Source organism: Glycine max, chromosome 18, assembly GCF_000004515.6.
Source record: "Glycine max cultivar Williams 82 chromosome 18, Glycine_max_v4.0, whole genome shotgun sequence".
NCBI lineage: Eukaryota > Viridiplantae > Streptophyta > Magnoliopsida > Fabales > Fabaceae > Glycine > Glycine max.
In genome coordinates, this window is record NC_038254.2 from 56224438 (window position 1) to 56248313 (window position 23876).

A 23876-nucleotide genomic window follows, 5' to 3' on the forward strand; every position below is an offset into this window, starting at 1 on the left:
AATCGTCCATGTAAGAGTTGAGTCACTGATATAGATTTATAAATTTGATCAAAATTGTATTGAATCGATCAAAAAATTTAAAGTTGTTTGGTTTGACTTTAACCAAGTATTGAGATTTCAAGTGTTGAAATTGTACGTGTTTGAACTACTAGTGTAATTTCTTACGATATTACTTTCAATTACATTTTTATTTATTTCACCTTTCTTCATATTTATTTTTGCTGTCATATTTGTAATATTAATAAATCATATTTTATTTATTTATTTCAACAAAGCTTATTGCAAGAAATTGATTTGTAAGAAATAATTGTGATTTAAACTATTGTAGTAAATTTCATTGAAGAATATTTTATTTTCATTTGTATTGGCCTATTTTAGAATATTATATTGATGATATTAAATGAATTAATTTTATTACTTTCAGACATTTAATAATATTGTATTAATTATATTGAATATTTGCATGAATCATAATATAAAATAATAGTTCTAAGAAAAAAAAAGATAAAATATAAATGGATAACCGTTGACTCAAACCGAATCAAACTATTTATGAATAAGTTGAATTGGGCTTAAAAAAAATTATAAAAACTAGATCGAACCGATCAAATTTGATTGAATTGGGTGTTGAATTCGGCCAAAACTGACCCGAACCGGCCCATTAACACTCCTAATTTTAAAGTGTTATATGTAGAATTGAAGGCTCATGCTCACGTTATTTTTTAATTTTTACTTTTAAAGTAACTGAATAAAAAAAAAATTAATGATGATTAAGTGTTTTCAGAAATGAATTAAAAAGGCAATATTAAAAATATTTCGGTAAATAATTCTAAGAAAATAAATGAAGTTACTCTTTTTTATGTAAATTAATCTCTTTTTTTGTCTATACAACGTGTATACTACACTGAAAGGTAATCCCAAATTAATCTAAATATGTTATGCAAATGTTTTTTTTTTATTTTCTAATAATTTAAATTTATAGAATCACCAACACTGTGAAAGAGGAAACATGAAGATCTTTAGCTAAAATGACGGTGTATATATTCATCCAAATAATGATTGAACACAACGATTGTTACAAGAAATTTACAGTAGGCCATGCTTTAAGATAAAAACACCTTTTCATAATTCAGTGTGAAGAGGGAACACGAAGATCTTTCGCCTAAAACAACGGCGGGGCACCTATTCACACTAATAATGATTATTGATTAAACACAATAAACGTTACAATAAAATGTTTGATTTTCAGCTGAAAAAGTATTTTCGAATCAAAATATTAAAAGGATCACGATCCTTATTCTTATTTTTATTTTACTTTTATTTGTTGGATTTGCATTGAAACGAACGTATAATATTTTTAACTTTAATCCAAACAAGCATGAATTTGTAGAAATCCATGCTTTAAGATGATAAAAGCAGCAATTACATATTCAATGTATCAAAGATACTGTTCTAACAAGTGTATGTCAGCAAATTAAGAACTTCAATTATTATGCTATGCCATTACAAAACAATGGACAAACACATGATGGGTTGTTTTTTTAATCGAATCAGCTAGTTAAGTGCTTTAATTATGTGATCTATGGTGCTCTAACATGACAAAACTGTGGTCTAACACATAATGGATTTGGTGCGTTATTAATGGAGATACGTGGAAAATAGAATGAAGATGGAATTAATGGTCACTCACAAGGTGGATTAAGGTGAGGAAAAAGAAAAACTTGTGTGGGGTAAATTGGTATAAAATAACTCAGTGGGAGTGGTTGATGGAGGGGTTCTTGTCCTTAAGACTTATGAACAGATGGGGTGAAGAAATTTGTTGGAGGGCCACACAGCACTCACATATTTTAAGTCCACATAAAAATATTTAAATATATGTGACAATGGTGTGATGATAAGATGTCTCAGTTCATGTCTTCAACCAAATACAACCAATTGGAACAAAAAAGGCAAAGATGAGATGGTGATCGGATTTTTTGGTTTGAGTTAAAATTGGAATATGTTCTGTTCCTTTTGGAGTTACGTGAGGCCAGCATTTATTTTATGACCGTGACTTTAAGTGCTTACCAAAGACTACTCTTCCAGAAAATTGATTCACATAAAAAATTTGAGATCAAATCAGAGATTATAACTCATTATTGATGTGTATCATATCTATTGATCTAGCTAAAGGACACAAATGTTATGCTAAAAGTTGAGATTCACAATTAATGGGGAATGTGCACATAACAGACTCAGATTCCATTAAGAAATCATATAACATTACCGTATTGGATACTAAAGCATATTGAATTATTGAAGTACGAATTTCCATGAATCAAGAGTTTTGTAGAATCCTATAGCTTGGTGGAATTTATTTTTGGTCCACATGTGAACCTTAGATTAAAAAAAAAGTGATGCAAATCCTGGATTTCGTCATACATGATCCCAAGGTATTCATTGGAAGTGTTTGCCTTTGTATAACTGAACCTTTGAGCTTATGCAATCTCTGCTATTCTTTTCAATTTCTTTTCTGGTATATTTCTATTCTTTATCCCAATGTAAATATAATGTTGTTAAGTTGTTTGGAGTGTAGAGCCGAGTTATAAATCAAAGTGACATGTTTTGGATTTTGTTGTTGCAGGATAACCAGCGGGACATGCTGCATTTATTATCTCTAAAATGTAATGCTACAGACAAGACTCTTGGTGAGTTGGTGGTGTATCAGACAAAGATCATATAAAAATATTCATGATTAACAATTGTTTATATTACTAAGCAACAACACCAAAGCTTTGTTTCCCTTGATGAGATTAGTTACATGAATTACACAATATTACACAATATCATTTGGTATGATTAAAATTTAACATTTTAAAAATATTATGTAGTTTGATATCTTGCTTAAAAAATCCTTTGACTTCCTTTTTGGTCTCTTTTTCTTTTTACATGACTAAAAATATATGATCTAATATATTTTTTTTAAACTTTGTCGTTGCGTGTTCAAATCATCTTAATCAATTTTTGATATCTTTTCTCAATAAGTACTGAAACATTAATCTTTTCTTGTATATAATAATTTCATATTTTATCTTTTCTTACATGAACATATATTTATCTTAATATTTTCATATCTGTTATTCATACTTTTTTTTATGTTGTCTCTTTAAAATCTACCATTCACTATCATTTTTTTTTTTACATTTACTATCATAAAATTAACTCATTACTGGTATAATAATTTTTTTTGACATTACTTTTTCCTGAGTTACATCCCATTAATATTTTTTTATTTCTAAATAATGCCAATATTTTTTAAATTCACTCAAATGAAAAAAAGAACATTTTCACATTCAAATTTGCTATCGGTATTTGTTAAAATAGTAAACTTATTAGAATATGCAAGAAAAAGTTTATTGACAAAGGTTTGCCAATAAAAAATGAAGAAATTTTCTTTTCCTTTTTCTTTTTCGAGGAAATTTTTGCAAAAAAATCTTTCATTTGCAGTGTACATAAAAAGTGAAATGCTTTGTACGCGAAATATCATATCTATAGGTTTTAAATTCTGATTAATCATATTGATAAAAGCATCTTATTATTTTTTGTAAATTCTTTATATCGAAGTATAAGATTGCTTTAATTCAATGTTTTAAATGGTTAATTTTATGGAAATATTTTTAATTTTGAACTGGGCCATTTTATACTAAAATTAGACGTTTTTATGCAAGTATTCTCTACACAGTGATATATAGGGAATTAGTTAGTTGTCCTGTGAAATAAAGAGAAAAAACGGCAGCTGACTACAGGGGGGAAAAACTCACAACAAAAATCACATCTAAGATGAAAGCATCTTTAAAAATGAGACTTGAGTCTGTTTGGATACAAGACTAGAAGTACTCTACTGAAAAAAAACTCTATATTTCCCGTAGAAAAAATCTCAAAAGCACTTGTGACTTGTATCCAAACAGGTCCTAAAATAAAGTTAAAATAATCCTCGGTTAATATACTAGTAGCATATCAGTCAGACCCAACACTGAAATCTTCTCGGCCAAAATTTAATTTCCACCAGTTCAATGCATGATAAGAGAATAACCAGCCCCCACAAGGATTACAAAAAATAACACTATAGATCACAAAAATCTTCCTTTCATGTTAAGGAATATAATGCGAGGATAAACAGAACTACAGCCTATATCATATAAAGCAATTCACATCACAAGCTGCTGCAAAGCTTGAGTTACCACCAACTAAAATGAACCATTTCATGATGTATAAAATCAATCTTTCCACATATCTGCAAACTCATCAGGCTCCAGAGGATTGGACATCTCGTGCATTTTCCTCCTTGTCTTTGCTTTGACCTTCTTTGCAAACTTTCCGGCCTTCTTCTTTTTCTCCAAAGCTCGAATCTATAAGAACCAGCAACCAATGATGATACATAGTTAGAAAGTGGAAAGCTTGGGAAATTATAAATATAGATGGAAAATATATTGGTAAGTACCTGATTCGGTGACACATAGAGTGGATTCTCGTATAAAGTTGGGCCTCCAAAACTGCCACCAAATATTTTAATTGGGTTCAAGCAGAATCGCGGGCCGACCTAAACAAGTAGTTTACACACAGGTTAAATGAAGATTAGAAATTGACAGATCAAAATATAAATCATTAACCAATAACAATTTTCGGACCTCGATCAATGTCATTTTATCAAGGCCACCTCTAGGTAATTTGTCCGCTTCATTATGATGAACAGAGATCTGCAAGGGAATAAAGATGTTTCATTGCTCAGTAGGCATCAGCAACAGGAAGAAAATGAGACAACACTATGGCGTGGCAAAGTCAGATTCACATGGGGCTGAAACAAGCCTCACAACTCGAAGAATAACAATTGTCCACTAATAACTATTTCACAAGTACAATACAAATGACCCAATCTGATGATTTAGTGTCCTACAAGAACATCAATTGCAGGCTCACACGGCAACCAATCCAAAATCAAGACTTGATACAATCATCACCGATTTGGTAAGACAGACATAATTAAACAAATAAAGTGTCGTAGTAAAATGAAACATTAGTTAGCGGGTTTTGGCGTGCCAACATAGTTGGGATGTCAAAACCTGTCTAACTGCAGTTTAAGAATAAGAAAAAAAAAATGTAACATTACTTGTATTGGATATTACAATAAGGGCTAATGCTACTTCTGGGTGCTTTGCACTATCAGTGAACCATATGGAGCCAGTTATTCAAAACAGAGAATTGGTTGAAAGCTTACCCACAACTCACAAGCTTAGTAAAAAAATCCATAGTGGAACATCTTAATTCATTTATAAGTAAAATGTTTTACGTTGGTAGAAGATCAAATTTAAACTCTTATCATAATGGCCAATTATCCTCCGTGTTCAAAGTTGTGTTGTGTTTAAGCATTCTTATTTAATACTGAAGACTATTGTTAAGAAACCCAAAAAGCTAATCCTTCAAGTTGAAATGTAAAGAATATAAACTTTGATTCTTCAGTAATGTTCATAACAAAGAAAAAGTTTCAAATTTTCAACTCAAACTTCACTTCAATCATTAAGCCATGGTTACCAAAACCAAACATAATTACATTCACAATGTACACACTTTTAGTTTGTTTGGAAGTAGTTGGATTGGATGCCAAAACAACAAATCTCCAGATTTTAATCCATAAATTAATGCAATAGGTTAAGGACATTCTTTAAATACTAAACAAATATAAACCTGGTAATTCCGGAACCATATATGGTCATCAACTATTGAGAAAACAAAAACGTGATCATGGAAAGGCTTAGCCTTTCTGTGGTCCTTTGGTGTTTCAAATATCTGAATAAAAGAAAGAAATAGTATATCAGTAATAATCAAATACAGTACTTGGACAAGAGCATCAGAAATAGAGAAAATTGTAGACAGGAAAACATGCATGGAACATATCTCCACATCTTACTCAATTTAAACTGTCAATAGATGGAATAAAAATAACATTAATTGAATTCTCTCTGATCAATAACAACAAATTAAGAAAATACTCCTAGGCAGATATATGGCAACCATAGTATAAGATCTCAAATACACATCAGGAAAGAGCATGTGAAACAATTTTTAATTAGGCTAGCAAATTCAGAGTGTACAACACCATGAAGCAACAAACTAAGATGAAATAATTAAACTATCCTTTACTATTTATGAAATGGTACATATAAGAGTAAACGAGTAATCAACATGAGGTTTGTTGATTTCCTAACTTTTTTTCATAAGAAACTAGGTGGACAATACTGAAATACCTTACGAGGAAAGAAACCAACCACATACCTGTAACAACATCTCCTTTAATAGTTTCCAATGTGCATCTTTTTCAAAATTTGCTGAAAATGTCAAAATTGGACGGGAACCCTGTAGGTGATTTCCCGTAAGCTTCAATTCCTCCATTGTGTGAACTGGAAAGCAGTGGAGGAAACACAGAAATCAGTAAAAGTACATCAGAAATAGTTGAGAGAGTGAGAGAAACACAAAAAATCATAATCCAACAAGAAAAATGCCGATTAGAGTATACACAAATCAGAACACTAAATCATCATAGCAAGAAAAATGATATTGTATTAACCTTATGACTATAATCAGATGAAACTATTACCAGCACTAACTAGAAATTTTACAGATGGGCCATTGGGGCATTTTGCCATCCAGAGATAAAGATCTTTATGCTTCCTGCACTTGAAAGGGGAGAAGACACAAATCAGAATATAAGATGACAGGACTCGGTGATGACAAAGAATTAGAGTGTCAAATATTACTATACTCAACAGTCATTGTTCAAATTATAACAAGCATGAATCTATAAAATAAAATAAAAATTTAAAACAATCACATTTAATCCAATCAGAAAAAGGAAGTGATCATGCCGATATGAAACTAAAGATGGCCAACAATAACATATCACATAGAAATAACATCAACGACATTTGTGACCAACAAAAGAATTCCTTAAACTATAAGCATGCTTTAAAATTTTCTAATCCAAGAATACAACAAACATAATGCATATACTAATCTAGCAAACAACATCATAACACATCAAACCTAATTTGTAGTAAGAAGGTAAACAAAATACCTCAAAAAATAAACAAGAGGAACAATTTTTTAGCTCAACAAGCTCGTTGAGGGTGGCTCCTTTAGTTTCCTTTGATTCAACTTTGTTATCCTTCTTGCAATGGGGCAAAAGTGTCACCAAATTCAACATCAAATGCCGGTACCTATAAATTTAATGGAAAAGAAAACACTTCACTCCATGAATATCATATACAAAAACAAAACCACAAAACAAGACAAAATTTCTCTATTCTTAAATTTTACACACCAAGAAAGCATTTTGATTATAATTTTAAATTTGTAACAGAAAATAAAGTAATTAAGTAATCGAAACTCGAAACGATTACCTGTAATTGATGCGCCTAGAGCAAGTGACCAATAGCTTCTCTTTGTTCCTAAATATTGGTGAATCAGCATTATTATTATCCTCAACTTGATTCTTATCCTTCCACCCCAAAAGGGTCCTAGCTGGTCTCTCTGGAGCAGCATCTTCCTTTTTGGGCTGTGCCACACTTTGAGTAGTCTCACTGTGTTTTCTCTTCTTCCCCATTATTTTTGCTTCAAAATCTGCCACACCAAAGAACCAAAATTTACAATTAAAAAAAATGGCACTGACCCATTTACCCTCCTTAGTTCCCATAAACACAAACACACATGAAATCACAAGGCTCGTACCTGCGAACCCTTGCTCTGTGGAGTTCAAGTGAAGACAAGAGAAGAAGAATGACTTACGTACGACAATGAGTGGCGGCAAAGGTTTTTTCTCCTTCTCAGAATCCCAAAGAGTTAAGTTGGGTCGGGCCCTTTAATAACCCAGTTAAGATGGGCTTATATCTATTGGGCTTCTTCTGTTTTACTTTGGGCTTAAGCCTCGCTCCAATTGTGTCTTGGGACCTGCTATTCTCACCACCCTCTTGAATGGTTTTTTCTTTATTCCAAGACGCTCTTCCCACTAAATCATGATTTTGTTGACAAAATAAATAAAATCATGTTTCGATTGTGTAAAGGATATAAAAGAAATGCATAACAGAATCAAGTTTTGGTTGTACATTTTTTTTGCGCTCACTCTTACTCAACGAAAACATGTTTCTGTCGTATGAATTAAGCTATATATGTTTTTATCAATTTTATTCCCATTTAATCATAACGTCAATAATTTTTTTTATTATACATAGTTACTGGTACTTTTTTAACTACAAAAACAAAGTTCTTTCTTTTTTACTAAAAGTGATAAAATTCAATAATTAGACTATCAAGTAGGGTATCAATAACATGATGTGATTATCAGCAAAGGTCCACTCAAAGGATTACATAGATGTGATTGGTAAATAATTTTATTCGGTAGGATTACTAGTACTTTAGGAATTTTACAAGTTATTTTAGTACTTCTATTTAAATATATACAAAGACTATAATAACTAGTACTTAAAAATATATACAAAGATTATAATGCAAACTTACTTTTATACTCGTTATTTATGCATTCTTATATACACTTTTTTGTGTAATTAAGTTGTTGCTCCTGGCTGGAGGATGAGTGGGTACTGTCAAAAGCGTAAAGATCAAACCGGGAATAGATAGACCAGCTATTCTGAATAACTAAGATACTATCATAAATGACTTAAGGACTTAATTTGAAATGTGCTAACGGGAATTAATTACACTTGCATTTGCATGTGTTGCTTTTTAAAGTAAGACAATAACCCCCTTTGTCGGCATGTTTTTCTTTGTGCCTTCATATATGGTGGAAACGTGTACCATATTTCATCAATAATATTTGGGACACTTTTGTCACTGTTTTTATGCTACTTTTTTGCTAGAGTAGAAGCTATCTATACACTAAAAATTGTGGACACATATATTTTGTCACATGTTTTTCTTTGCTGCCGGCTTGACCAATTAGCAAGCCGGAAGAGTTTGTGGATCTTAAGAGCAAAAGCAACATATATTTTGGCCATCTTTCACTGTAATTTGAGGCCACGCACATGTTTGCTTTTCTAGGTTGAAGTAACTCTTTCATCTAAAGAACCATTTTCCCCCTTAATGCTATGTACCATGATTATATATATATATATATATATATATATATATATATATATATATATAGTCTATTCTGAGTAGCACAGATGATATGTATATTAAAAATATTTAAAATGAAATACAAGCCTGCCTACTCTATTCTGCGGTATTGAACAATCTGGTTATGCCATTACCAAACATTTGATCTAAAACTTCCAAGATGTTTGGCAAGTAATTCATGATCTTTCAAGGCATGAAACTTTTTTCTCAAAAAAAAAAAAAGTGGAACGAGAATCAGTGTGCTTTTCGTCTTTAGAATCAATTTGGATGGTGCATGTACCTGTCTGAGTGAAGTTTGAAGTTTGAGTGACATGCAAGATCAAACGAAGGGTATCAATCCTTGTACATATGTAACAATAGCCTCCACGAGTTCTACTATGTTCTACTTGTATGTCATGCCTTTCATAAAATAAACAAGTGCAACCACTTTTAAATTGAGGATCACTATATGACTGAGTATAGTGAAGCTATTTAAACTTACAAATTTTATGAAGAAAACTTACCGAGATATAAAACAAGGTTATTTCTGTTATTTTTCTTTTAATAGGATCATCCTAACAAGTATATCCTAAGGGTGCTTTTAAATCTTAAGAAGGTGAAAAATATAGTTGCATAAAGAATATAAAAGAGTAAAGTGACACTACTATAAATACTTGTTACCTGCATTTATGAAGAAAACTTTCTCAAGGTTTCGTTCAATGAGTATTGGTATCTTTCTTTTTCATTGGTGAGGCTTACTCTTAACGTGAATATCAAATTTTTTTACTGAATCTAATATTCCGCGAATGATTCCAACATAAATTTATTTAACAGAGAGTACAAAATTAAAATAAGTGGTATTCTAATTTTTCAGAAAAAAGAGTTATATTAGTGGATTTTAGTGCTGATTTGTCTTGATTCATTGAAAGATGAGTATACTTTACATTAAAATAGTAACGATACTACTTACTATGGAAACACTTACCACTTGAGAAACTTCTGACATAGTAGTGAAAGAATATTCTAATCAGTAACCCTTTGCTTTGCAGTCATGAAATGTGGGAAAGAATGGTGGCTGATATTGATTATTTAAATATTTATGGACCATGTGTCAACCTGAAACTTAAAGCAAAAAGAATCACTTTGATTCAGGATTTCTGATCATTGGGTATATAGCATTCTCATGGTCATGGATGACTCTCCCATAGATTCATTTACTTCTACTTTTTGTCAAATATTCACTCGATCTCCCACGAGGGCCAAAAGTGCAAGGGAACATTGTTATAGCACTTTCAATTTACTGTACGAAATATACCACTTGGGAAGGGGACAAAACATTACCTTTTCACTACGTGGAAGTGCAGGATCATATATATTGATTCCTCTAGAGCTCACTCCTATTGAAAGAAAATCTTATATTACATGTCTTCTATATTTCATTTCAGATGGAATTTCCATCATGGAAATTAAGTGCATGTTTGTTTCACCGCTCCACCAACGTTTTGAGAAACATCTCGTGTTACTTATGCGGTGAAAAGAATGGGAATTCACGCTGCCACAATTAGAACTGCAAAACAAACATAGCTTAAAGCGTTAGCATGATATTTCGTCAACCCAACCTGTAGCCACGGTTTCACTGTAAAAAAAATATTTATTTGTTTCTTCAATCTCTTCTCATTCAACCTCTAGACTAAAATAAAGCTGAAGTTTTAAAAGTAAGTTCATGCATTCTGTATGTGATAAAACCGTCAACAATTGTGCAGAACTTTTCAGAAAGTAATTTGGCATATATGGTCAGAAGACAATCATCTCTTTTCTTCTGTTAGAATATGCTATATTGCTATGAAAGCATATTTGACTTCTCCAATTAAGCATTTACTTAAAGGATAAAGTACACTTACAACAGTTAATTAGAAAATCAACTTTTGAGATTAAATGAAATGAGTCCATTTATAACAACCTCTAAAGCTGTTGCAATCTTAATCATTAATTTTCTAATCAATGAATATAAATGCATCTTTTTCTCCAAAGTAGAACTCTCACATTCATCTAAATCTGCCAAAAACCCTCATGATCACTCGATGATATAGGTGAATTATATGCAGAGGAAAGATGAGCAGTGGAAACATAGATGGTAAGAGAAGAGAAACATAGATATAATTAACATGCTTTGGCCTTTGACCTTCTTCCAAGGGGAAAAAATGATTAAGGAATTATATGCCTTATGATTAATTTCTTCAGTTTTCTGTCCTCTTTTTTACTGTAGTCAGATCAGGATCGTGAGTATATCAACCAAAACTCAAACAACAGTCAAGTTCAGTGTACCAGAATGATGTTTAATGAAGATAATTAGTTTTGGTCCCTTAATGTCAGTTCAATACTTAATTTGATTGAAGTGATTTTACCTAAATGAAATGAACAAATAACGCAAACAGAAGTTTATTAGTTGCTTATCATTCTAGCAATTACACACCATGATAGAAATTGAGAAAATGAAAAATTTTCGAGATATGATTGACTTGACTGTAATTTAATAATTTAATACAAGGACTGTATTTACAAATACAAGTTTCATTCAAAAGACAATAAACAAAATAATAAAGCATCCGATTAGTACAACTGCAAGCAATTAGATTACATAAAAAATACATTATCAGCAGAATAACTTAGTACACAAGTGGTTTCCATTTCTATTAATCATGATCCTCTAGCATCTTCAATGTCTTCTGGCCATTTGTTCTACACAGCATATTCAGAAAGAGGGAACAATTCCATATCCAACTTCTGTAATTAGTGTTGTCGAGAACATCTGATCCACTTCAGCTTCTACATCTGTTCTCTTGGCAAATCGACCTTTTATACGAGGTCTAGTCTCTGCATAGGCCTTCCTTGAGGCATACCTGATTGTCTTCTCAAATTTTCTCATCTTCTTTTTCTCCCTGTACCTTAGGACTCTGGCCTCCCTGTCCATTGGAGAAAAATGGGAAGGCACCTGAATTGGAGGTCCAGAAAATAGGTCAATTGTCCCTTTGGGGGGTCTTGTATGGGCAATTGAGACATCCCTCATTGGTGATTCAGGTACAACACCAATATCCATTGATGAAACTGAAACCTGATTTCAATGAAAAAGGAAACAGATACTAGTTAATAAATATTCCCGAGATCACAAGTTCAAGATAAATTTTCTGAGCAGTACTAGTAGTCATATCCATGATGCTGATGAGACCAATAATTGACATTTTTTTTATATGATTCTAGGTTCTGGTTTGTATATTGGGTACTGAAAATTCTAGCTAAATAAACGACTGATGGAATCAGCTGAACAGGTTGAGGAATTTCTTGACAAAGAAAGAACATATATAGAAGTCAATTTTTGGGGAATCCAATCATGGAGGCTAAAAAATTGATGAATATTTCCCTGACAGATAACTATTCCTATATTTATCACTGCTTGAGATAACAAAAGTATGAGAATCTAGTGGGAAAGCTTTTAAGGCTTTGGAGCAAGTCAGTGACACAACTTGTTAGCTCCTTGGTAAACTAAAAAGCACACAAATTAAGGAATATACTACAGAATAAATTTTAATGAAGGAAAAGCAACTGCATCCATATCAGATATAGAAAAATGATCAAATCTCACTTTGACATTTGGAAAAACAAAAACAAAAAAAGTTTTCAAAGCAAGAAAGCATGATACTTAATTTCCCCATAGATTCCTTCCACTAAAGAGAAAAAGTGAAAAGAAAAAAGGGTAAAGAGAGCAAAAAAGTTGGAGAACGAACCGAGACACCATTTCTGAACAAATTAAACCAAACATGAAACACGAGCTCGGAACAAGTCAAATTAATGGAAAACAATCCAATAAAGACAGATTATGTAGATAAACCCGGCCAAAAACAAGGTAAATAGAAAGTTCAAGTTGGCATTGAACATGCCACGAATGGAAACTACTTAATTGTGAATCCATCTTTGGCAAAAACATGTCATGGGAAGACCAAAAGCAAGAAAACCACCACCCCAAAAGAAGAAACATGTAGTTCATAGTATATAATATTTTCCACATCCCGAGTCAAACCGAAATAAAATGAAAACCACCAATTTCCCCACTTAAGAGCTTGATGCGTGTTTGGTTACATAATACTGATGAATTCAAAATTAATTTTGAATATATTTTGATATGTTTGATTTCATGTTAAAAAATAATTTAAAATTGATTGAGTTAGAAACTTGAAAAAGTTTAAGTAACTTCTGCCGTTGTTGGATCCAAAATTTATACTGATTTTATTTTATTGTAAAAACATCCAATTAGAGTTGAGTGTAGTGAGAAAAATGTTCTCATTTAGAGTTCCCAGTGTTTTGAAAAGATAGAAAAGAGAGAGAGTAAAATGGAATTTGGAAGGCTTACACTTTGACTAACAGAACCATTGTAACTGAAGGCAGGTTTGGAGTTGTCAAACTCCAACCCAAGCTGAAAATGCTGGTGTTGCTGAACCGGAACAACACTGTCCCCAGCATAACTCTTCTGAGAAACACCAGCGAAATGTTGGTGCTGAGCGTAATGATCAGTAGTAGCAGCAGCTGAAGCGAAGTGATTATTATCACCACAAGAGTTACAATTATCAACAAGGTCCAAATACTCATCAACCTCACCGTTATACAAGAACCCGTTATTATTGTTATTGTTATTGGTGTTAGGGACAGTAGCACTCTTGATAGGGTTGAGCAAGAGCCATGAAGCGGTTTCGTCTTCGTCGTCAACGTCAGCAACGTCGTCGTCGTCGTTGTTGTTGTTGTTGGCGGCGGCGATGGGGAGGATGGGGACGCGGTGGTGGCGGCTGGCGAGGGGGTTGGCGGCGTGGATGTCGGCGTCGCAGGAGGCGCAGAGGGAGGCGGCGTCGGCCTTGCAGAGGAACGCCGCCGGGGCGCGCTCGCACGCCTCGCACACCCACACGCGCTCGTGCCACGTGAGAGAGACGTGGAGGCGAGTGTCGCACGTGGCGCAGAGAAAGGCGGTGTGGGAGCGGCAGAAGACGGTGGAGGGGACGGAGCGGCACGTGTCGCACATGCGCGGCCACGTGGGCGTTGTTGCTTGGCCCTCCAACATTGGGGGAGTTAGTGTTCTGAGAGTGAAGAGAAGAAACTCAAGAAAGAAAATGGAACTAAGTTTCTGACTTTGTACTGTTACTTACTTGTGCCAGCGGGAGAATCTCTCTGCGACACGTGGCGGATACTTAGTGGTGTCGGAAAGTTGGGACATTATCTATCTTCTGGGTGGCTGTGCTTTAAGGTGGGCCCTGACTTAGGATTGGAGAATTTTTTTTTTTTAACTAAGGTATGTTTCGACCAAAAGAGTTAAAAATTAATCTCTTTTAGTAGAGAAATAATCTAATCATTTGAAATTTTCTCATGTGAAATAATCTAATCATTTTACCCTAGTCTCTCATTTCCTTTGTCTTTTGGAGATGGAACATTACTGGCCAGTAGTAACAACTAGTTCCTCCCTTAGGTTAACACTAACACGTGTTATATCAAATCTATGTTTCTTAACTTACGAAAGGAATGATAGCAATATAGGATTATTTAATATAGTATTTTTATCAGATGGTTTTTTCTAATAAATATATTAGGAAAAGTGTGTTAAAACTGATAAAGAGGCAGGATTGTTGTTTGTTTGGAAGAGAATGTAAAGTAGGCATGTGTGAGAGTATGTCACTGGTACTTGAATAGAGTTGGAATATTGAAGAAATGGGTCATATCTTCGCTTAGATGCACTGTTCATTGGTCAATCTCAGCATCACGTACCTCCTACGTCACCGGCTTTGTTTTCGATCATTTTTGCCTATCACAATTCCTTATAGTTTTTTTTCATCGGAATAAATTGATGTGATATGAATTTTTTTTGAAAAAAAAATAAGATTTATATATTTTTTCAAAGAAACGATAAAAGTTTTTTCTTAATAATAAAAAATAATATTTATCTGACACATAATAATATTATAATTAAGTAAAAATAAAAATATAAAAATGTAAATTTTTAAATTTTTTTAGAATTTTTTATTATTAAAATAAAATTATGTATGGATTTCTTATAATAGCATGATATTATGAGGACCAAAAAAATATTATATAAACAACAAAAATTAATTTAAAAATTCACTTAAGAAATTCTCAATTAAATATGCTATTACAGCTATGCAACTTTCTTTTTACATGCTATTCATGGTCTAAATTATAAAAAATAAAACTGATTTACGTTAAAAAAAAGTTAGTTAATTGCATTAATTATATCAGTCTTGATTAAAATTTAATTTTTTTTCAACTTATATTTTTTAAAACTTGATATTAGAAATAAAAAGAAATCATTGGAACTAAAACCTCAAGAAGAATATTTTAAAGATAATAATATCAAATAAAATAAAGTTAACTAAAAAAATTTATCTTTAAGAAAAAAAATATTTTTTTATATATTTGAGACCAGATAAGTACATTATAGACTTTTAGCCTTGGTTTGGTTGAAATGAAATTGATGAGAAAGGAGAAACTTTTTTCACTATTTAATGATCTCACACTTTTATTATATTACATTAATTTAAATATTTCTTGTTAATTTTTTTTATTTCATTCTACACAACCAAATAATACTTTTTAGTTTTGTATATATCCGTGTAAATCTAACATTGAAAAGTAGTATTTAAGAACACTAATTAAAAAACTAAAAAAAATCTTGTAGTTTTGGATACTTAAAACATCTCTAATACACATTGCTTTCTGAGTTTCTTATTTTAAACTGTTGCTGCTTAGTTTTTTTTTTTTTTTATCATTGGAGAATATTTATATGTTATGTTGAATTACTTAAAATTAATCTCCAGTTGTTACACTAAATATGATAATTGGTGGTGCTCTTAGCATCTATTTAAAAGAAAGCTTTAATTAAATCCTATAACTTGGTGCATTTATATGTTCCCTTAATTACTATTAATATAGTTCAATTTAATGTCTAAGAGGGGAAATTTCTTAAATGAAAATAAGGGACAGCTGAAAACGTACCTCTTGAGAATTTGTTTTGAAAGTGCTAACGTTGGGTGGGGATGGATTTAATTACATCCAGAAATGAAGATCGTGATGAGACCATAACATATCAGAAGGCTAAAGGGGACGAAGTTTTGCATGGGATGTACGTAGGTTTAAATTTATAATATTTATTTTCCTGATTATAGGTAGGATCTTGGATCTACTTTTATTTATTCAGTAAATCAGCTATAGTGTATATTATTTGCTTTGATTGGGTTTAGAAAAGGATTTGAATCCTGGCCTAGGTTTCATTTTTTTAATTAACCCATACAACTTGGTTGACTACTTTTTGTTGACTTCCATTTTTTTAATGACGCGAGAAGTGAACTTTGTGTGTGTGTAACTTGAGAGGTTCAACACTCTCACTTCACAAATTTTATATTATTTTTCTTGATTGAGTTTTATACTCTGTTGGAGTTCTGCCGTCTTCTTATATTATATTGCTAGAACAGTAGTAAGGCTAGATTATTTTGACGTTTTATAAAGTCGGGCAAATTGATAGGGAAGTGGAATAATGATTTGTAGCATAGTCCATACATTGGGTGACTGCAACACAAGTAGAAGATGATGTTTGGGGCTTGCAAGAGATAACGTCTTATCCAGGGTATGGATAAATGGAGTTGGGAGTTAGTGGTTGGGCTAATTGATATGAAAAATGATCCTAATTTTTTGTAAATAGGTAAGTATATATGTGTGTGTGTGTTAGGTTAAGTGTAGGTATGTATATGTATTACTATATACTACATAGAGTATTGAAATATGTATAGTTTTTTGGTCAAAACACTGAAATGTGGCAAAGATTAATTATGAGGCAGATCCACATGCATGCTGAAAATGTTGATAAAATGTGTAGGTAATTTCAATGACAGAAAGGGATTGAAACAGCACCTACGAAGAAAATGTGGATTACATGTTGTGGAGCTAGCATATAGTGTGAGGCACCTAGGTAAACATAAAAAAATGTGGTGGGGCAACAATTCATACTGAATGTCTTTGCACCCTCAATGGCTAGTTACGTTCAGGAATGAGGGAGGACTAATTGGCGTATTGAAACATAAGTCTGGTGAGGCACACTGTTACTTAATTTTTTTATGTTAGTAATGTAAGACAGTAAGTGTCCAAGATGTGACATAGTTAGGAGCATTCAATGGGAGAATAGAATATTAAATAGTCATCAACTAATAATTTCTATGATTCACTGGGGAGTAATAGTTTATTGGTATTTTGCTTTCTATGTTACAATGACTACTATTGAATTAATTGGAGACACTTGATAAACCATATATAAACTACTTCCCTCCCACGTATTGATTTAGGTTGGTCGTACGTAGTTAGGTACAGTGGAATTAATGAGAAGGAAAAAACCAAGATTTAATAGAAATTGGGTTTGCCAGGTTAGTAGGTGGCCTGAGGGCGTCGCCTGTGGTAGGGCAATTGATTAAGTAGGAGAGGGAAGACACAATTGACAACACAAGTTGGTAGTATTGCAAGATAGAAACTTGCTGGATGTTGTGTAACTATTTTCTTGCCTATCGATGGAGATTAATGTGTGGGAAATAATGAACTTGTGTGACAAAAGGAAAGAGAAATTAAGGCTTAAAATTTTAAATAACCTTTTAATCTTTGTGTAAAATGAAAAAGAAATATATTTTAATGCTTTAAAGATTTTTTTTTATGATTATATTCTTTTGAAGATTTATTTTGTTTTATTTTTGTGTTATGAGGATCTTGTTAGACTTCTAGAAATCACAACTCAGTAAGTTTTTAATATTGTTATTATGTCATCAATTAATATTATTATTGATATGAAAGATTAAATGAATAAATTTTTAAAGGATTAAAACAAAAAAATGCTATTTTATAGGGACAAAAATTCATTTAAACTTACTATTATTTTTTCTTTTAAAAGGGAAACACTTTGTTAAAATAATTTGTTAGTGACATAGTATTTTAACTTATGTACCATTTAAGTTTATTTTTACATAAATTTTTTTTATAATAAATAAATATTTATAAATTATATTATAATAAATAAGTTTAAATATATAATTTTATTTTTAATTTACAATAAAAAATTTAAATTGTGATATAAGGATATTTTTAATTATTGACAATCTCTTCTTTAAAAAACTATAAAAATTCATTTGAAAACAGGGATAGAGGAGGGTAAATAAAAAGAGACTGTTAAAAAAATCAAATATAAAGATAAAGATAAATGAGAGTTGTTTAAGATGGTTGAGTGAGATTTTTTTTTGTTAGTCATGGGAGTAATATATAAAATTCACATCTAGAAGAGAAAATGGAGAGAGTAACTCACTCTGCAAATTGTGTATTTTAATTTTTAATATAGAAGTATACTAATATTTTAGCTTGTACGTACAAGGATAAATACATGAATGATAACAAAATTTTATCTCACTAGATTTAGTCTACTAGCTACCTGGTAGGAATCTCAAATTGTAAAACCAACTCACCTTTAACCTATAAAAAAATGGATCAAATTAGATTGATTATGTTTGATATTGGGTTTAAAATCTCAACTCAAACCAGTTTTGGTTGGATTGTTAGTTGGGTTGACAAAGTTATAAGAACAAAATGATTTGTTAGTTAACCAAACAAATAAATAAATACATATAATTATAATGTCACAATCATATAAATATTATCTTATTAAATTGTTTTGACATAAATGTTTTTTTAGAAGCTATATATCATCACAAGTTAAATATAGGTAGAACAAAATAATAAAATAACAAAATTCATAATAGTTTATAAATTAAATATTATGTCGTCTAAATGAAATAATATTTAACCAAATCAATCCGTCAAAACAACCAAGAGATTTTTTTTAAAACTCAATGGTTAATCCAGCCTAACTTACTAGCTGAGTTGGCGGAATATGTGAATTAAAAGATGAAATCACAAAGTTAACTCTTTTTACATGTGAAATGAGTTAGCTTGATGATTTTAATCCGTTTTGAGATTCCTAATACATGTAACACACACTGTTTTTAATAATTTTTTTGTTTTTTATTTTCTTAATTAATTAGTATATATTTTTAAGAAATTTATTAACGAGTTTCATAAAAAAAAATAGTTTAATTTAAAATTTAAATGATGCCACACCATAAAGAAGTAAATCTCAGTTACTTTATGTTAGTGGATGTAATCTCTTTGATAAAGTGCATCTTGGTTTAAGTGGAAAAAAGTGACAAAAGAAGAAAACTAGTGGTAGCAATTTGCCGTAAATATCTGGGAGTAAATATATATAGTAAAGACACGGTATCTAGCTAGCACATAACAAGGAACAAGGTATCAACTTGAACTTAAGCACAGTACAACACGTCAGCATCCCCAATGCTGACATGTTTCAACTTATTTACCGTAGTTGTCACATGTCAGAGTCTATGATGACGTGGAAGCAACTAAATGCATCGACCACAACAGCATAAGAGATGAGTCAAATAAACTTAGGGAAATTTATAATATCGAATATTAAGGTGCCACGTAGGAAGCCATTAGATTAGGATGCATGTACACCACAAAGGGTTGGTGGTCCTAGCTAGGACGCTGACCCTTATCTATTCTCCTCACATGGCCTGTGGGTCACTCAAGAGGTTGTGTTTTTCGTCAATTGCTGCTCCAACAAAAATATAAAAAAAATAAAAAAATGGACCTTCCTTTCCCTAGTGATCCCAATCACACTCAAATATTTAACTTTGTGGGAAGAGGGGGACTAATTCAAATTTGCTTTGCCTTCAAGTTTCAATCATGCATGATAGACTCTTCAAAGAGATTCAAGTATACACAGAAGTAACACTCCTCATTTTGTATGTGTTTCTTTACTTTCTTTGTATTCTTTTTTCTTCCCTTTCTCCTTTGTTGTTGACTAGAGACTACTCATTTTGTTACCACAGATCACATGCAGCGACGTTTGGCAACTTGGACTAGAAATTCGATCTAAACTAATATCGGTAATTCAAAGTGATTATATATATATAAGTATTACGAACAAATGAGATTAATTTAATTTCATTTGTAAGTTCAAATATAGCTTGCATATATGTGTAAGTAAAATTCGAATGAAGGATTATTTCGTTATATAAAAGTATATAGGAGAAGGTTAGTTCCTAAAATGTAAGAGATAGGATAAAATTCCCCTTACTTTCCTACTTAATTACGAAAAATGTTGTCTCCGGTAGATCAACCATAAATCTTTGGATTTGTAGGAAGATTAGTCTAGAGCATCATGATTCTGAGGACCACATACCAAACCGATCATAGAATTTTACATATGGGAACTTTAATGCTGTAATTTGTCAAATTAAACCTGTTAAAGGAAAAGATTTTCGAAGGTACTCAGTCACGCGTCGTTTAATTTTGACAAAGAAAGCCAAGATAAAATGTTAGTACATGGATATGATGTGATGCTCATATAGGAATATTTTTAACTTTAGAAATTACTAAAAATACAATTTATCAATGTAAAAAGATATTATGTAATTTAAAAAGAGTTAAATTATTAGTATAAACTATAAATGTACACTAAGTATTAATATTTTGCACGAATATTAATTATATATCAATAACTTATACTAGTGAATTATATATTGTTAATTATACTTACAATCCTTATATATACTATCAAATATTTTTTGTTAAATGAAGATTTTTAAAATGGGGAATAGACAAATAGTTTAATACTAAATTATTAGTATTTTTTGTAGTATATACAACGATGTTTGTCCGTGCATGTGCATATATATGTTATGCATAAAAATAAAAATAAAATCATAAATTTGATCAATGTTAATATTTTATAAATTAGTAAATTAATAATATTTTGATATATATTTTACTCTAAAGTATCTGAAAGTATTCAACACTTTCGGACCTCACTCAATAGATGGCAGTTAATCTGAAGTACTGGTGCTTAGGGTTTAATCGATGTCTGCTAGTAATACTTAAACTAGATCGAGATCTTTATTACTATTTTTAATTAAAAATAAATAAATACAAGCAGCGGAAATCCTAGTACGTAAAATATTTTATTTTATAGATAAACAAATACGAATTACTATTAATTAGGATCAGCATCTCATGTCATAGCATCTTGGACTTTAGATAGAGCATGTACGCGGTTCCTATTGTCACTAAAGGAATATTTTATAATGGTTTCTTATTAAGCTGCTTAAATATTTATTTTAAAGTACTAGTATTTAATATTTGATAAGATGCATCGCTAATTGTAAGTCCACACTAAGTGGCTCAATGCCTTTTATATCTGAAAAATACATATCATTTCCAAATTCCAATTATGTGTTTATTATGAGGTTCTGTTTGCATTGTCTGGCACTAAGCACTTGAACAATAAAAGCCATGGATTTGTGTTACTTAATTTCTTTTCAACGCGATAATCATGCATAGCAATTACTACAACGAAAGAAAAACTAGCCATGAAACAATATAAACTTGACCAGTGCAGAATATTATATGAATTGCATGTGAAAATATTGTGGCCCATACATACATGCATGTGATGGGTCCATATAATATCCTTCTTCATGAAAATGAGCCAAAACTTAAGAGCCTGTCTTATTAAGTTGGTGCTACAAAATTAATTTTGAATTTAAAATTGATTTTAAATACATTTTCATATATTTAATTTCACATTAGAAAATAATTCAGAATTAATTTTAGGCTCATAATAGATTGTAAATTAAAATAATTTTGAATATTTTTTGTGTTATATTTAAAATTTTATTCTTAATATAATTTTATACTATAAAATTAATTTCATTTAAAAAATATTTTATCAACTTTGATCGAAACAAACATAAGAAGGCCTGCACCTGCACTTTGAGAGGAATGCAATTAAGATAAGCACTGACAAGTTATTTCTGGGGTTGGGGACAATAAAGACATGCACAGCACGGTCACTGTGTAGATCAACGTGACATGAAATTACAATGACCCTTTTGATAGGAATAGTTGTGAGGACAAAACATGTGGCTCAAAACTCACGAAATGCTATGAAACGTTGAAAGATTGTGGAGATCACACTATTGGACATCGTTTGCAGCTAGATTTGCTTGCTAGACTAAACTTGGTTTTCAATTAAACATACTGCTTTGTTATGTTATCCCACATCAAATCAGAGCCACACACTAACACCAACCATTCCCACTAGTTAGGGATAGAGGGGCTCAATTTTTATCACTGAATATCAGAATTCAATTTTGTAGCTGTTAATTGACATTATGACTGGTCCTTATCTACCTCCTCCTGGGTCGCCTAAATATGAATGTCCCCAACCCCACAAATTGAGGGGGGGAAACAAAATCATATTCTAAAACAGAAGAATTTCACACCAAGTGTATTGCTAATTATGGTATTTCCCTTGTAGACATAATGCAAAACTCTCTCTCTAACGATTATGAAAAAAATTCTATACTATCATGAATCAATTAAAAATAATTTTAAATATGTTAATTAAAACCAATAACAATAACTTATTGGTTAAAATGATACTAAACCCAATCCTAACCTAATCCTCTTGTTAATAAAGTCTTGAATTTGAGTCATCTAAATTTATTAAATTTTTTTTTTTATAAATATTAGTTATCAACAAAGTTAATGAATATTTTACATCAAAATTATAGATAAAAAAATATGTTAATTAAAGTATTTATTATAAAAAGTTAATAATTTTACAATATACTAAAAATATATATTTTTTATTTTGACATTGATAGATTCTCAAGTGAAAACTTTTTAGATACCCTAGCATGTATAGCTTTTTTTTTCTTCTTCTATAAGTATATTTTGGAAACATAACGAAACATTAAATGTGAGCCGCTTCTTTAGTCGAGAAAAAAATACATAGAGCGACTTCAATGGATGATTGAGATGTTTTAAATTTGATTGTGATAGCCTAAAAGACTTATTTTCTATTTTATTAATAATGAATTGTCCAACATATTTTTGTAATTTCTGTAAAGAAAACATATTTTTTGTAATTCATTACATCAAGTGGTTCAGAATTCATGAACTGGCTGTAGGTCTTTAAAAGGAAAATCTTGAACTCTATAATGATTGCGTAAAAGAATTTGATAAGTATTGAACTTCATTTTATGAAAATAACTTTTTCAAAAAAAAGGATACATGTACTTTAAATGGATCAGTTGAATATCTATCTAGCCAATAAATTATATTACTTTTATTGATGAATTATGACTATAAATGAATTAAAATTTTCAATATATTTTTAACAAATAATAATTAATTTATAAATTGTTTTTAACTTATCCATTACAATTGGGTTCCAAATACCCAATCATGCTGCTCAATATAGCTTAATTATTTTGTTTCCGGGTTCTTTCATTTGCCAAGCCTAACTGATATGGGTAAAAATCCAAGAAAGGTGGCCCATTTCCTAACGGGTTATCCGTGTGCAAAATTACCTCAATTCTGGATCCAGAAAAGCCCATGGGCCATGAGGCTGCACCGATTCAATTATCTGTCTCCCTTTCATATAAAAAGATTAAACCATCAATTAAATACTTAAAGTATTACTTTCTTTTCTAAATAGTCTTGAAATAAAATAATTTTTAAATTAATAGAATTAAATAATGTTTATAAAGTTAGAAAAAGTATTAAAA

The 23876-nt window shown here is 31.0% G+C and overlaps 2 protein-coding genes and 1 long non-coding RNA gene across 5 annotated transcripts; 1 reads left to right on the plus strand and 2 right to left on the minus strand.

The window, feature by feature from the left end:
• The first annotated feature begins 1967 nt into the window (after window positions 1-1967).
• LOC121174047 (uncharacterized) lies at window positions 1968-2741 on the plus strand. Of its 2 annotated transcripts, none has more exons than XR_005889759.1 (2): window positions 1968-2515; window positions 2624-2741. It is a non-coding gene; the product is annotated as an uncharacterized lncRNA (long non-coding RNA). The 2 variants fall into 2 exon arrangements; XR_005889758.1 differs by having other exon boundaries at window positions 1968-2432.
• A 1279-nt stretch (window positions 2742-4020) lies between these two features.
• LOC100797218 (ribosome biogenesis protein BRX1 homolog 1) lies at window positions 4021-7860 on the minus strand. The gene is made up of 9 exons (XM_003552577.4): window positions 7762-7860; window positions 7434-7653; window positions 7109-7250; window positions 6632-6710; window positions 6310-6434; window positions 5722-5823; window positions 4668-4736; window positions 4481-4579; window positions 4021-4388 (listed from the first exon to the last, which is right to left on the minus strand). The coding sequence occupies exons 2-9, from the start codon at window positions 7634-7636 to the stop codon at window positions 4257-4259; spliced, it is 951 nt and encodes a 316-aa protein (XP_003552625.1). The 5' UTR covers window positions 7637-7653; window positions 7762-7860; the 3' UTR covers window positions 4021-4256.
• Window positions 7861-11644: 3784 nt separating this feature from the next.
• COL2B (zinc finger protein CONSTANS-LIKE 2) lies at window positions 11645-14300 on the minus strand. Of its 2 annotated transcripts, XM_041011572.1 has the most exons (3): window positions 13795-14300; window positions 13550-13722; window positions 11664-12256 (listed from the first exon to the last, which is right to left on the minus strand). In XM_041011572.1, the coding sequence occupies exons 1-3, from the start codon at window positions 14246-14248 to the stop codon at window positions 11897-11899; spliced, it is 987 nt and encodes a 328-aa protein (XP_040867506.1). In that variant the 5' UTR covers window positions 14249-14300; the 3' UTR covers window positions 11664-11896. The 2 variants fall into 2 exon arrangements, with proteins under 2 accessions (NP_001235843.2, XP_040867506.1); NM_001248914.2 differs by having other exon boundaries at window positions 11645-12256; window positions 13550-14285.
• Between the last annotated feature and the right edge of the window lie 9576 nt (window positions 14301-23876).